Below are 14,776 nucleotides of genomic sequence, written 5' to 3' on the forward strand. Positions count from 1 at the left end.
CCTTTGTATGCCGTTTAATCGACAGCATAACCCTAATCGAGCGCATCTCTATTTGATCATCGGACTTCCTCAGGCTCTACTCAGGACAAACACGAAAGGTTTAATGTTCCATTATTATCTATTAATTATTATTTAATAATTCAAAATTTAAGGGTTTGGACTTCATGGTTTTCCAGATAAGTATAAACTTAGCACAAAGTAATTAAATAATTCCGCCCAACCTCCTGAGATGGATTTCTAGCTATCTTTGTTCTAGGTCTCAAAGAGTCCTCTTCAAAAACTCCCTCTCTTTCCCAGTAAAGGTTTCTTCGGGAGTACCACAAGGCAGCCATCTAGGCCCCTTACTCTTCACACTCTTTATTAATGACTTACCTTCAGTATTAACATACTCTCGAGTACTTATGTATGCGGATGATGTTAAACTCTGTGTCCAGTACAAGGACATTTCATTTCATTCTCGCTTGCAATCCGATCTCAATAACTTTCAGTCATGGTGTTGTGCAAACTTGTTACACCTTAATGCCTCGAAATGCAAAGTTATGACATTTCATCGTTCTAGCCCTTTGTTGGCTCCTTACACCCTATTTGGTGGTTCTCTTGAGAGAATTACCCTGGTGGATGATCTGGGTGTTATGTTAGACCGCAAGTTAAAGTTTTCCGAACACATTTCTACCATGGTAAATAAGGCCATGAGCGTGCTTGGGTTTATAAAGAGGTGGTCAAAGGAATTTGACGACCCCTATATAACAAAGACTCTCTATACCTCGCTTGTTCGTCCAATCTTAGAATACGGCTCCTGTGTATGGTGCCCTCAGTACAAAGTACACCAGGACCGTATAGAATCAGTACAGAAAAACTTTTTACTCTTTGCTCTGCGGGGCCTTAACTGGGATGCGGGTGTAAGACTCCCATCTTACTCTAGTAGACTACTATTAGTAAACCTCCCATCCTTAGTTAACCGTAGAAAAATGCTTGGTGTGATATTTATGCACAACTTGATCAGGGGTGACATAGACAGCCCTGATCTGTTGAGCCGCATAAACTTCACGATTCCTATTAGACTGACTAGAAATTTTATACCGTTGTTCCTTCCACTTTGTAGATCGAATTATTCCTTGCATGAACCGTTTAGGGTCTTATGCTCGGATTATAATTCCCTCTACCATATTATATCCACCACTAATTCTCTTCCTCTTATTAAATTATTAATCCTTACACACCTTTCTATTAATTAGTAACTGTAATGGTATTTGTACTTTGATTGCATGCTTAGTTTCTTAGTAAGTTTAGTACTAATTTTCCTCGAATGTTAGTCTAATAGCTATATTTCTTGCATGTTCGCGTTTGGTTCGGCTACGCACCGCGCGTCATGCGGCAGCGCCCCTCGGTCGGTTGGGCGGGAGGAGGGCTGCGTTTTGCCTGGGATCCGCGCGTAACAGCCTTCTGCTGGTGTCACACGGGCTACTTGACGGTGCAGTAACTGCATCGCCTCTTGAAAGATGCAGTCATTGCATGTCAACGTCCACAAAAAAAAAATAAAGAAGGAGGAAATAGTAGCAGGTTATACCTAGTTATATGTGTATATAGCCAATCCGCTTTAAATTATGGCACGGATATGGTTGTTTTATATACCGGAATATAAGTTTTATAAGACAGATATATATTTCGAAAATACTCGAGAATTCCGTTTAAGGAAGTTCGTAACTCACTCATACTTTATACGAATTATCCGGCGTGTCCGTTGAGCTCAAGGGGCGACGTAGGAACATATTCTGAGGAAGGGAGAAAAATTATGAATATACAGGTCTTCACTTCTAATTCGGATGAAACACCGATTTTCTTTCCATATTCATACCCGTACGACGACGATTTGCCACTCAACGGCTGATCTTAAAAAAAATGTGGTTTTCATTTGCGCTAATTTCTAATTATGGGTAATTATATACATTATTGGTTTTTTATACCCGATACTCAAAATGAGTATTGGGGTATATTAGATTTGTGGTAAAAGTGGATGTGTGTAACGTCCAGAAGGAATCGTTTCCGACCCCATAAAGTATATATATTCTTGATCAGCATCAATAGCCGAGTCGATTGAGCCCTGTCTGTCTGTCCGTCTGTCCGTCCGTCCGTCCGTCCGTCCGTCCGTCCCCTTCAGCGCCTAGTGCTCAAAGACTATAAGATCTAAAGCAACGATGTTTTGGATCCAGACTTCTGTGATATGTCACTGCTACAAAAATATTTCAAAACTTCGGCCCGCCCACTTCCGCCCCCACAAAGAACGAAAATCTGTGGCATCCACATTTTTAAAGATACGATAAAACCAAAAACGAAGAATCGTAGAAAATGACTATATGTTCTAGAGTGTAAAATCTCAACCAGATCGTATAATTATTATAGCCAGAATCAAGAAAACAATTTCATTCTTTCTCGCTCTGTCTCTCTCTAACACACAGGTTTCATGGTCGGTTTTGCCAATTGCAAAATATGAGTTGAAGGATCTCAGAACCTATTAGAGCCAGAGCAACCAAATTTGGTATCCACACTCCTGTGATATCGGACCTTGACCGTTTCGTGTACAAATTTCGCCACACCCCTTCCGCCCCCGCAAAGGACGAAAATCTGGGGCATCCTCAAATCTCAGAGACTATTAAGGCTAGAGTAACCAAATTTGGTATCCGCACTTCTGTTAGATCTCACTATAAAACGTATATCTCAGAATTTCGCCCCACCCCCTTCCGCCCCCACAAAGGACGAAAATCTGTTGCATCCACAATATTTCATATTCAAGAAAACTAAAAACGCAGAATCATAGATAATGACCATATCTATCAGATTGCTGAATCTGGATCAGATCGGATCATTTTTGTAGTCAAAAGCAAGAAATCAATTTGCAGTGGCCACGCAGCGCCCGACGACAAGCTCAGACTGATTTTCTGTCTCTCTCTTTGTCGTGTCGTTTAATATTAGCGGCGTCTGCCTAAGGAGAGCCATACTGACTAAGTATCGGGTATAAATGTAGAGTTGCGGTCTCCGCAGCAACTCACAACGTTCCCCCTCGTTTTCTTTTTAAATCTATACAATACAAAAATAGTTAGTGCGTAGCCTAATCTTTAATAAATGGAAAATCTCATGACGAGACTCAAAACTAATACTTTGGTACATTTTCACACGACGACTATTAAACGGCAGTGTGGATCGCCGCAGAATGTTTTATTTTCACAGTTTGAGAACCACTCCACACACTGCGAAGAACTACATGCGAAAGCCTTAGCCGCGCGCTTGATTCATAAGCGAGAAGGGTGACGAGTGCGGCATATTAGTTTCTCCGTATTCGCAAGAAAACCATTCTTCTCGTCTTACTCCAAAATGTACTTCAGCTCAAGTATGCATCCACATAACTTCGGGTTTCACTCTAGTATATCTTCGGACGGCTCTTTCTGGTTTATTTGGTTGTAGTTATCGTTGGTTTATGTAGATGCTGGTTCCTGGGAAATCCGAGGTCTTTCCCAGATCTACTAAGAAATCGATGGACTTTGACGACCTCGTTCTTGGAGGGGGGGTCAATTGGTTTTTCTTTCCCAGTGTCGAACGTAGTACGATTTCCAGCCCTATGATACGAGACTGTTAAAGCTGTGTCACTATTGTAAGGTCCAAATACCTTTTATTTTTCTTAATCCAAAAGGAATAATGTAGTCCACCAGAACTTCAATTTACTTGGCACGTGTTTGATTGCACAACGTTTTCAAATTCACTTGGATCTATATATTTGTATAAAAAGACACATCCGAATTCGCACAGCTTCACTATAGCAATGATCTAGCCAGAAGTTCTATTACTTGCATTAGCCCTTACGATCGGAACTTTACCTTCCACAACCAACGGGGTAATCGTACGATTTTAGACAAAGCTTACACCTTGCTTCCCTAGATAACGGAGTAATCGTACGATGCTTAGCAAAGCTTACACATAGCTTCCACGACTAACGGAGTAATCGTATGATTTCTAGTAAAGCTTTAAAACATAACTCCCACAGATCCACGCTGCTTCTCTAAATTAGACATTAAGCTCTTCAATGGAAGCTTTAACTACTGCTCTCTTGTAATTGATCTCTTATCTTGTTTTTGTAAAGAGGAGAGTTAATGTTAAACGCGAGGGCCGTACTTCCCAAGCTGTTCTCTGGAGTTTTAGAGTCACAACTGGCCACTACACTTTGGCCTACCTGGGCTCCGAGGGCACGACTGCAGAGGAGCTGAAGCAAGGCCTCGCATTGGAGGGAGCCGACAAGAATGAGGTTGGCCAACGATTCGCTCAGCTCTTGGCCAAAGCACAAACGAAAACTAAGGAGGATGAGGATGGCGTCCAGTTCAACTATGCCAACCGTCTCTACGTGGCTGAGCGCTTCAGGCTAGCCCAGGCCTATCAAAAATTGGCCGCTAAAGGCTTCGACGCAGCTGCCGAGAAAGTAAACTTCGCTCAAGGCTCGAAGGTGGCCCAGAAAATCAATTTCTGGGTAGAGGAGCAGACCCATAATCAAATTAAGGACCTCATTAGCGCCGACTCCCTCGACGCTGAGACGGTCGCCATCCTGATCAATGCGATCTACTTCAAAGCCGACTGGGTGCACAGTTTCGCCGAGTACAAAACGGACCTGCAAAACTTTGTCCGCCATAATGGAGCAAGGGTCAAGGTGAACACCATGTATCAGTCCGACTTTTTCAGGTATGGCGAGCTGTCCTCTCTGAAAGCAAAGGCATTGGAAATGCCCTACAAAGGCACGGACATTGTGTTCCTGATCATTCTGCCTCTGGAGGAGCAGGGACTGCCCGAACTTGAGCAAAAGCTTAGTGGACATGACCTAAACGTGATTAGTTCGCATTTGACCAGACAGATGGTGGAGATACAGCTACCCAAATTCAAGTTCGAGTTCGATGTCTCCCTGCAGCCTGCGCTGAAGGAGGTGAGTATGAGTTGGAGAAGGAGGAGGATATGAGAACCGATGTGCAGCCGATGCATGATGCTTTCAGATGGGCATCGAAGCCCCATTCGGTCCTCAAGCTAACTTCAGCAGCCTGCTCCACACCCCGGACCCCCTGAAGATCACCGAGGTGAAGCACAAGGCTCTCATCGAGGTAGACGAGAACGGAACCACTGCCAGTGCCGCCACAGCAGTCAAGTTCTCACTAGAGTCTGCGTTCATGGGGGAAGTACAGCAGTTCACCGCAGACCACCCCTTTTTCTTTGCCATCAAGGACGCGCAGAGCACCTACTTCTTGGGCCACGTTAACCAGCCCTAAGCTGAAGTTTTGTTGCGGTAAGTGTTTCCAATAAATTGAGTGAAACTTAGCAAGTTCCTGCGGTCAATAAATGCCATCTGATGTCAAGTGCAAAAGACAGACGAGTTGTTGATTAGTTTCGGTTGCATAATGCTGAGGCCCACGGCCACGGCCACGGCCACCTGAAGATGCTGTGGCTGTAATTAAACTCTCCCGAGCTGCAGTTGACATTGATTTGGGAGGCGGACTTGGTCTTGGTATGCTCTTGGCCGTACGCCCGCCGCCCGCCTGACAGTTTGGCAATACTGTATCAGTCCGGCAGGTGTGTACACGTATGTGCAGCGGGCCATATATCAAAGTTAGTATAGCTATCAATCCATGACACAGCAGGCAGCAAATGGAAAGAGAGAAGGAGGAAAGAAATACGAGAATCTGCTCAGGGAAGAGGAAAAGCTGGGAATTTGAATGGCAGTGGTAAGTGGCCAAAGACCAAGCAAACGGGCACACGGGACAGATGGACACACGAGGACATGGGCACACGGGCACACGGGACAGATGGAGACGCAAATGGCCGAAACTGTGTTGGCAATTTGCTGCAATCATCTACATGCAGCTTACAATTCCCCTTGGTTCGCACTCCCCACACCCACTCCCACACCTCTCGTGTTTTTTCCGAGTGCATCTAGATTGCTGTTGTCTGTGCTTTTTGTTGGCTACTTTTTGGCAAGCGAATTGTTGGCGTGGATTTCTCAAGACCCTTGACGGATGATGGTCCAGGACACACGCCTGACCTCTTCTGGCAGATATTTGCATGTTTCTAAGCAGGTGTAAATTAAATTTGACAACTTTTACGGCTGCCTGGGACAGCGCTGGACAAAGGCCGTCTGTCTGCCTTTCTGCCTGTCCTGTCCTTGTGCTTGTTGTCCCTGGTGGCAGATTTAATTCAATTTTTTGAATTTTACATTGCTTTGAGGGCAGGCCATAATTAAAGTTTATTGTTTGTCGATTCATGTCGAACAGATGCAGCTGACATGCAGGAGAGTGTAGCAAATGAAGCCGTTGTGCACGCGTTCAGAAAAATGTCAATTAAAACCATGCGGTTGCTTTGTTTCATCCTTTTGAATTCAACAGTTTCTTCCACTTCTGTGCCACTGTCGAAGGTCGCTGCGACTGAGGCCGCTACGCGTTCTCCCTGCTCAGCAAATGTCGCTAATTGGTGGCTAGGGCAATGCCAAAAACTTCGACGGCGTTGTCGTTGTCGTTGTCGTTGTCCTGGGCAACGCTTCGAGTTTCCGTCAGCAAATTGAAATTGAAATGACAACGGGACAGAACGGAAACAAAAGACAGGAGGAGCCAGAGGTGGAGGTGGAGCAGCCGCAGTTCCAGTGCGAAATGAAAGGGAAATGCAACTCGCGAATCTGCAAATAAGAAATTTAACGACAACACCCAAGGCTGGGGCTGATGTGGCCTCAGAGGTAGCTCCTGCAGGTGGAGTGGCAAGGGAAACTGATACGCTTCCCCGGACCTTCCTGGGCCACTGCCTGCACATGGGGGGGTCTTGCATGTGTGGGCATTCCTGCGTTTGACAGTCCTGACGGCTCGCTGGCTCATTTTGCCCAATTGACGGTTGATGGCTGATGGCTGATGGCTGATGGCTGATCCAGCATGTGCAGCTGTTAGCGCATACTGTGATCGGTGATGGCAGTCGTAATTGTGCAATTAGTTATCAGTTGCAGGTGCACTCAAAGGGAAAACAAACTACTTGCTTGCGTTTTTTCGCCCAATGCATAATAATTTTCCACATGAGCGATTAACCGCAAAAATTCTAAACTTCATGGCAATCCTTTCAGCCACCAGGTGGCCTTGTACGTATGCACACAGTTATTCCATATGCAGCAGGCAGCAGACAAATGGAACTGGCCAAATTGTATTTGCAACTTCTTTCAAGGACGTATGACAAGTTTGGTAATTAAGGAATTATGTCAGCCATCCAGAGGGTTCTCTAACCACCTCTCCACCTCTTTATACGAGTGAATGCGAGTATGTCTGCTGGAGGCAAGGCATATCTTGATTGCTTTCGGTTGCCCTGGTTTTTACACACACATATGTATGAATGAGTTGTGTGTTGTATATTGCAGTTTTGCAATTGGCATTTAATTTTCAGGAGTTACTCTGTTAGGACTCGAATCATCTTGCACTGTAAGGACTCCCAGTTGCAAGTGAAATATTCATTGAATACAGGGACAAGGACCACCCACAAAGCGTAGACTCCTGCAACACCCACACCGCACCTCACCGCACCTCGCCGTACAGCACCACACCACACAGCAGCATTGCTACGTTACATGGCCAGGGCACCACAAAAATGATAATAAAATACCAACACGCTTCGGTGGCTACTGGACACAATTTACCGCTCGTCTAGGCATCGTTGATTCTGGGCCAAAAAGGGGCAAAGCGTCAGGGAAAACAAGCTAACGCTCTTCTCACGGACAACAGGACAACCGGACAGCCGGACAGCTGGACAGCCGGACAGCAGCTGCCAATGTGCGTATCTGGACGAGGCAGGTTAATGAAATACTTCAGCCTTTTAGCTGAAAGTTGCCTGCCTGTCTAAAGGGCATCGCTCCTCTACCGGATGTCCCTTTTTGTGCCCTGGCCGACTGTGTGTGGGCGGGTGTTTGGTTGAAGCTCGGGGCGTTGCGGAAAAGTGCAAAACATTGTTAACACTTTAAATTTAATACCTGCTATTGAATATTAACGAGGAGTGCAAGTGCAGGATATGCTCAGAGGCAGGCAATTATCACGCATACGAGTTGCCTTCCCCTTCTGTTTCCTCTACGCTTTTCTTTGGTTAATTAACATTTTTTTGCCAATATTGGCACAAGCAGACCCACAGCCATTCAAAATACAAATGAAAATCTGTGCGAGACACGAGGGAGGCTTCATTCAGCCCGGCTGTGCCTTTTATTTCCGATTCAGGTGCGTGTCCAAACATTGTCCACTTGGAGTGGTTCTTCTGAATCCTCTTTACTCTAATGGACAGCCACAAAGTGGGAGAATGCAAAAAATGCTTTAGTTTGTCTACTTATAAATTATTGCTAGGTAACCCTTTCGGGCCAAAAAGGATTGAGAACAAGCACGTGGTGCACAGATTCTACAAAGCTACAAAAGTTTCCTCTGAGATATTTCGCTGATAATTAGATGCCAATTCTCCCAAAACGCACTCTGGCCTTCTCCCAAAATTAAACTGTCACAGGAATTATTACTACACAAATACGTTTGACAAGGCCTGAGGGGAGGATGAGGCTACACAGCTCGCAGACTTTCCAGCATGTTGGAGGCATTAGCGTCAGTCGAAAGCTCTGGTTCTGAACCCGACTATTCTTAGAGAGGTCCTGTAGGCAACCTCGCAGACGCCTGCGCCTTGGGAGGTTGCAAGGCTTGTTGGGTTGCATGTCCAACCTGCAACATGTTGTGTTTTGAATGCCTCGGCGGCAAGTGTCCGTGTCCTGGCCGTATAAAAAGAACGACCCGAGCTGACAGTCGAGCAGTTTGAAGCTTGACAGCAACGCGTGTGTTCCGCGATCGCGAACAGAATCCTCTAAAGGAAGCGCTGACGAAGCGACGGTTACACTTGTAGTTCTTCGTCCAGTGGTATTTTCCAGGTGTCTGTGGCTTTTGTGCTCGTGATCAGAGATTCGCGAGAACATAAATCAGAAGTTTAATCAATCTCACGTGCCGACTTGCAGTTTTCCCACCAGTTTCGCCAGTTAGTTCGAGGTGATTAAGTATACGACAGGTAAGCCAGAGGCACAGAGCCCACAGAGGCTCCTACTTTGACCTACAAAGACCTGCAGGACATGTCCCCAGTAGGACTGTGTGTATGTGTGGGAACGTGCGGTCATTTAGAATGCGTCCCGGCACCGTCCATGTCCATCCTCTCCTGCATTTTATAGCCGCATTAAAACATAAACAAAGATAGTGGCTGAAACAACAACGAGGCACGTTCCGCCTGCGAGTGCGAAAAGGCAAAAGGACTTTAAAGTGCCTGAGAGCAGAGAAGTAACGGTTATTGCGGAAAATTCAAATTTTTCGCATTACTCGTATCTTTGCCGCCCCCCACCACCATCCATAGGTGTCTTCAATATCCAATTTTAACGGCAGCATCCGCTGGAATAATAAAAATTTATCGCAGGCGCATTAAATTTGTAGCTGCCGCAACTTTCACTCCGAATCTTTAGGTTATATTTTTTTGGAGGAGTAGAGAAAACGAGTCTTTACGGCTGTCAACATCTCTAAGTAAGCTCTAAGTTGCCTGTAGATCTGCCTTTGTGTGTTCCGGCTGGGTGGAAAACGCTGTGCCATGTTGTGCATTTTTATTACGATTACACACGGCTCGCACGAGACACCTCCCCCAAATACGGAGCCGAGATGGGGCTGCGAGCATCCCCAAAGGCATCTCTCGTAAATTCTAAATTTGTCAAACAAAATATAAGCCAAAATAGAAGCCAAAATCAAACCCTCTCTCCCGCCAATCCATTCATAGCTGCCTTTGGGTTTCTATAATCGGATTTAGCCATGTTACCTAGCAGTTTCATAGCCTGTTGTCCCTCCGTCGTGCGGATCCGGACTGAAGCTATTCATCAACTGTGATTCGAGGCACTCTTGAAGCCAGGCTGTTGCAAAGGCAGAGTTGGACATGAAGTGTAGAGTTGGACGGTTGCCGTTGCCGTTGCCGTTGCCTAGCTCATCCTATCACATTTATTTTGTGGCAATAGAATTTTAATTTGGTCTCAAATTTCGCTGCGAAAAGGCATTTCTCATCTGCGTATTCATTCATTCATCTAATGTCTTTTTTCAATTTGTAATTCCATATATTCTCCGAGTACTTGGCAGTGTTTTTGCGCTTTCTGATGAAAGGCAAACAGAGTACTGGGAAAAAGGTTTATCACTCCGGAGTCCGGACCTTAGAGACTCGTATCTAGGAATTCGGCAGAATACAGAAACCCAAATTGTTTGCTTTACTCACTCCCGAGTATGAATAAATAATTCTACGTTTAAGGCCAGGGTTTCCTCTGGCTGTGGATTCCAGTTCTTTGGGCGCATCAGGATAAGGGGGGCTGACTAAGCCCACTGCTCACCTGTCGCCTTCATCCCCTATGCCTCTGTTCCATATGTTTATGCTGGATTAAATGTTGTTGCTGCCAAACTGTAAATGGGGGATAGCGCACACCCACATAAAGCAATGCAGATATAAATATGTATGGGTGTTTTATTTATTGTATCTTTAAGCAGAGCCCAGCAGCTGCTAGAGAACAAACCTCCCCCCCAAGGGACACCCACACCCCGCCGAACGGCCGCCCACTATGTGATAATGAAGTCTAGACCGGATGGCAGAAGTGCGGCGGCATTTGCCATAGTTTTCCCATAGAGCTACAGCTCTCCTACAGCTCTGCTCCGATCAACATGATATCAAAGTCAAGTTTTCCCCGTATTTCTGTACTTGTGTGTGTGTGTGTGTGTGTGTGTGTGTGTGTATGTGGTGGCTTTGTGTGGGACTTCTGTGGTTCATTACATCGACCGCATCGTTATCATTTGTCAGGCACAAAGGAGCCCGTGTCTGTGGCGTCTATTAATTATATTTGCCTCATCTAATTGATAAAGTGAATGCCTGCCGGTCTCTAGAGCCCAAGGTTGTTCATATTTTCGGGCATTTTGTGGCATATGATATGTGACTGGCACCTTTGAGGACCTGCAATTAATTGGCAGCTGCTGGGGACTGCTACTGCGGTATTCTGGCTCCCAGGGACAGATACGCTTATTTGCATATCACTCATACGCAGTGCTGTACGCACAGCAGCTCAACCCTGAGAGCCCTGGCAGCTGCTGAAAATTGCAATACTTATGAAGAGTGAAAATGGAAGTGCACATCAGAGTATGAGCATCAGAGAACGAGATAAGACCACTAAATACTGGAAAAATATCACACTTTTAGACGGGAAAATCAGTTTGTTGTTGAGATAAAATTAAAAGCACATAAAAGGTTCAAAGCTTCCACTTGGCCTGTCAATGGCAACGGTCTGATCCTGTCCGGTCCCATTTTTTCCCATGTGTGTGGCCCTCGGGTTTACGCCTTGATGCCTCCATTTCCACTTACTTTAATAGTATTTTGCTCGTTTTTCCGGCAGCACTTCTGAGCCTCCAGCTACCCCTCAACGGGCCTGCCCTCCACTGCCCTGCCAATGGCTTCATTGAATTTTCACCCACAACACACTTTTGGGGCACAGTAGCTTCTTGTTGCTGCGGTCGCATTTGATTAAAGTACCGGACCCGGACCCGGACCCCGACCCTGGCCGGACTCGGCGGACCCTTCCCGTTGTCTTCCACTCATTGATGACGACGAGGACATCGATGAGAATGGTCATGTTTGTGCTTGTGCTATTTTTATGGTCTAACGGATTTTGCTTTTTGGCCTTTCTCCGACCATTCCCCCCTTTGCCTCGCACAGACTTGTGTTTTTGAAACTTTATTGAAATTTTATTGCACGAAATTTGTGTTTCAACAAGGGCAGCTGGGGAGGGGCGGGGGGAGAGGGATGGGATGGGATGGGATACGCTCAAAGGCACTGAATGACCATTAAACGCTTTGTCTACAAAACTGTGAAGCCTTCCAGGAATGTGGGCCAATAGAAAGCAAACAAATATCGCATTATATTAAAAGCAATTTCAACTCCAGCGACAAAATGCCCATTTGACTTACTTCCCAGCCAGAGAAGGGCCCTCGGAGATGGTGGGTGGAGTGTGAGGCACAAGCGATTGCGGCACGTTCCTCAACTTGATATTATAATGGGCTGCTGACACATAGAATATGCAAAATGAGCCAGCCAGCCCCCCACACAAATGTGCAGAACAATTTGCAGTAATTGCACAATGATTTCAAGCAGCCAGAAAGCTTTTTGCCTGCAAACAGGAAATTATGTAGAACGCCGACAGTCCCAGTCCCAGTCCCAGTCCCACTCCCAGAGCGGCAACTAGGCAGGTGGGCCAGTCCGGTGGGCTGGTGGGCTGGTGGGCAGCCGGTCGCTGGGGCATGTGGAATGTGGCTGGTGCAACCTAATTAACGGGAACACTTCAGTCACATTAGCAATGCTTATTTACGTTGCAAATGCTCATAATTTGATAACACGGTTGAGTGAACAGCCGCTGACGTAGGGCTGCGAGGCTGCCGCCTGAAATTTGCACTCGATCAAGTGGAAAATCAAAACTAAAGAAAACCTCGAACCGAAACCGAAAACAAGCCATGAACTCACTCGAAGGGCGACTGACTGGTCCAAAGGGAGAGTGAGTGGGAGTGCATTCCAAGAAGGATTCGCTGACCAACTCAAGATAGCAGACCGCAAACTGGAAGGACGTTGAATGGCACCAGGATACACACCGAAACTTTCTTTGGTTCAATTTCAAAGTGTCAGATGCAGTCAGTACAGCTTGAACACTAACTAGGATAGATCGAAGCCGAGCGGGTGCCATAGAGCAGGGGAAGCCGTCTGTCCGGTACATCCCAACCCTCCTGGGGAGCTAAAACTGTCCGTGCCCTTTCCCTTTGAGCGGACATGGTTGTATGGAGGAAAAAATGATGGCATATGCCTCAGAGAATCACTCACCATGTCCGCAACTGCGTTCGTCTTTGCCTTTTCTCTGGCTTTGGCTTTGGCTCTGGTCATTGACAATCTCTACGAAACTTCCGCTCACTGCCACTGGCGGCCCCTTTTTGTTGCCGTTTTTTACACCCAATCACCTGTCCAAGTCCAGAGCCAATGACCAATCCTCCAGCCTCCGCAGCGGTTGCACATGCACAGCACAATCAATAGGATTGTATATCCGTCAATGCCGCAGTCGCTGGGATGTTTCGAGTGGCCAAATGAATTTTCTAAAAGTTTTCTCGCCGTTTTGTGCATTTCCTTTTTCCTTTTTTCATTTTTTTCTGATTCCTAGACTTTTTTCCCCCAGCAATGATGGTATCAAATTGAGTTCGTTTTTTTCGCTGGGCTTTAAGCTGCTTTAAAGTACAAAAGTGGAAAATCAAGGAAATGGTTGACCCCGAGGGCGATTACAGAAATCGATTGCAGACTACGGCGTTTGAGATTTCTCCCCACTCCTGACCCCACATGACAAATCGGCACAGACCTTTTCGTTGGGCATGGGTAGCCCAAGCAATTAAATTCGAATCGTGAAGGACAAACAATGAAAGCATAAAAAAGACATCAGAACAAACGAACTTATGGGCAATTTGGGGCCAGCAAAAGAATGAGATGATAAAATTAGGCAACAGCAACGGCAACAGCAGAGGCAGAGGCAGACACAATCAGGGCAGCATCAATGATGATTACGATTACGGATATTATTATGTTAATCGAGATTATGATGACAGTCATCAGCGCCTCATCAGGCAGGCCAGGCCACAATCTGCTTCAGCGCCATCCCTGTTCCTGTTCCTGTCCCTGCCCCTGTCCATATTCCAATTCAAACTCAACTTCAGCCGGGACACAGACACACAAATCTCTTTATAATCGTCTTGGTTCTGTACGCAGAAACCTTGACAAGGCAGAGGCTGCCCCAAAAGAGGCGTGCCGTGGTCTGGCTGTGGGAATGGGGGAATGAGGAAAAGGGGGATGTTTTTATGCCTACACTTATAAATTTTTATTGGTTGGCATTCCGCAATTTATGTTATATCTCTTCTAGCGCCTTCAAGGGAAACTCCTACGAATGCTGGCCGCGGGCAGAAAAAACTGTTTGTATGTCCGCCACTCCCTTAGCCAGGTCGTCTGTCTGGTTGTCCGTCTGTCAGTCGGTAAGGCCGACTGACGAGTCGCTCTGTCCATTTTTTGGTGTGCTCAAAGCTCTGTCAATGGCTGGCGGGCGGCTGGCTGTAAGAGCGTCGAGCTGCCATTCCCAGCCGGCTACACTTTGAGAAAGTTTTCAGGCCTCAATGTGGGCATGGAATCCCGTCAAAGGGCATTTCAATGAGCCGAAGGGGGAGTGGAATCTGCCAAGAGGCCAAATCAAATTATGTCCACTTTGTTGTCCTGACAGCATGGACCTGACAAAACACAATACGTTATGCCCGAGATGTGCTCATTAGGTCTGATATGATGATCTGAGTGTCATCTTATTGTGCTCGTCATTAGAAGTGCGTGTTCCGGTTTCTCTCTGAGGATTGAGGACTGGGGACTGACATCGACGCGTATGCGCAATATGTATTTTGCAATTTCAAAGTTCGGCGGGCCCTCTTCCACGGGTATACGAACACGGGGAGCATTGGCTGAGATAAGTTTTTTCTTCGACTTTCAGAAATTCCTGCCGTCGGTTCGTGCCTCGGCCGTTGTAATGCTGGGAATGCTGTTTGTGATTTTTCTTGCTTGCCCTTTCTTTTTGCACATTTTTTACCGTGCCGCAGCAGTGCTTTCCCCCTCCTCTCTCTCTCCCTTTCGCTGTACCTAC

At 46.2% G+C, this 14,776-nt stretch overlaps 2 protein-coding genes across 2 annotated transcripts in view; both read left to right on the forward strand.

The window, feature by feature from the left end:
* The window catches only part of LOC108160828 (serine protease inhibitor 42Dd), a 32,679-nt gene extending 27,380 nt beyond the window's left edge, over positions 1-5,299 (forward strand). Inside the window, exons 3-4 of the mRNA XM_033390587.1 lie at positions 4,192-4,960; positions 5,028-5,299. Of these exons, the coding sequence (XP_033246478.1) occupies positions 4,192-4,960; positions 5,028-5,297 (1,039 nt within the window). The 3' untranslated portion in view covers positions 5,298-5,299. The remainder of the gene's footprint in view (positions 1-4,191; positions 4,961-5,027) is intronic.
* A 3,539-nt stretch (positions 5,300-8,838) lies between these two features.
* LOC108160827 (GTP-binding protein Di-Ras2) overlaps positions 8,839-14,776 on the forward strand; it is a 29,760-nt gene continuing 23,822 nt past the window's right edge. Inside the window, exon 1 of the mRNA XM_017295057.2 lies at positions 8,839-9,078. The gene's annotated coding sequence lies outside the window, so the exon portion shown is untranslated. The remainder of the gene's footprint in view (positions 9,079-14,776) is intronic.

Source organism: Drosophila miranda, chromosome 3 (genome assembly GCF_003369915.1).
Source record: "Drosophila miranda strain MSH22 chromosome 3, D.miranda_PacBio2.1, whole genome shotgun sequence".
In the NCBI taxonomy this organism is placed as follows: Eukaryota; Metazoa; Arthropoda; class Insecta; order Diptera; family Drosophilidae; genus Drosophila; species Drosophila miranda.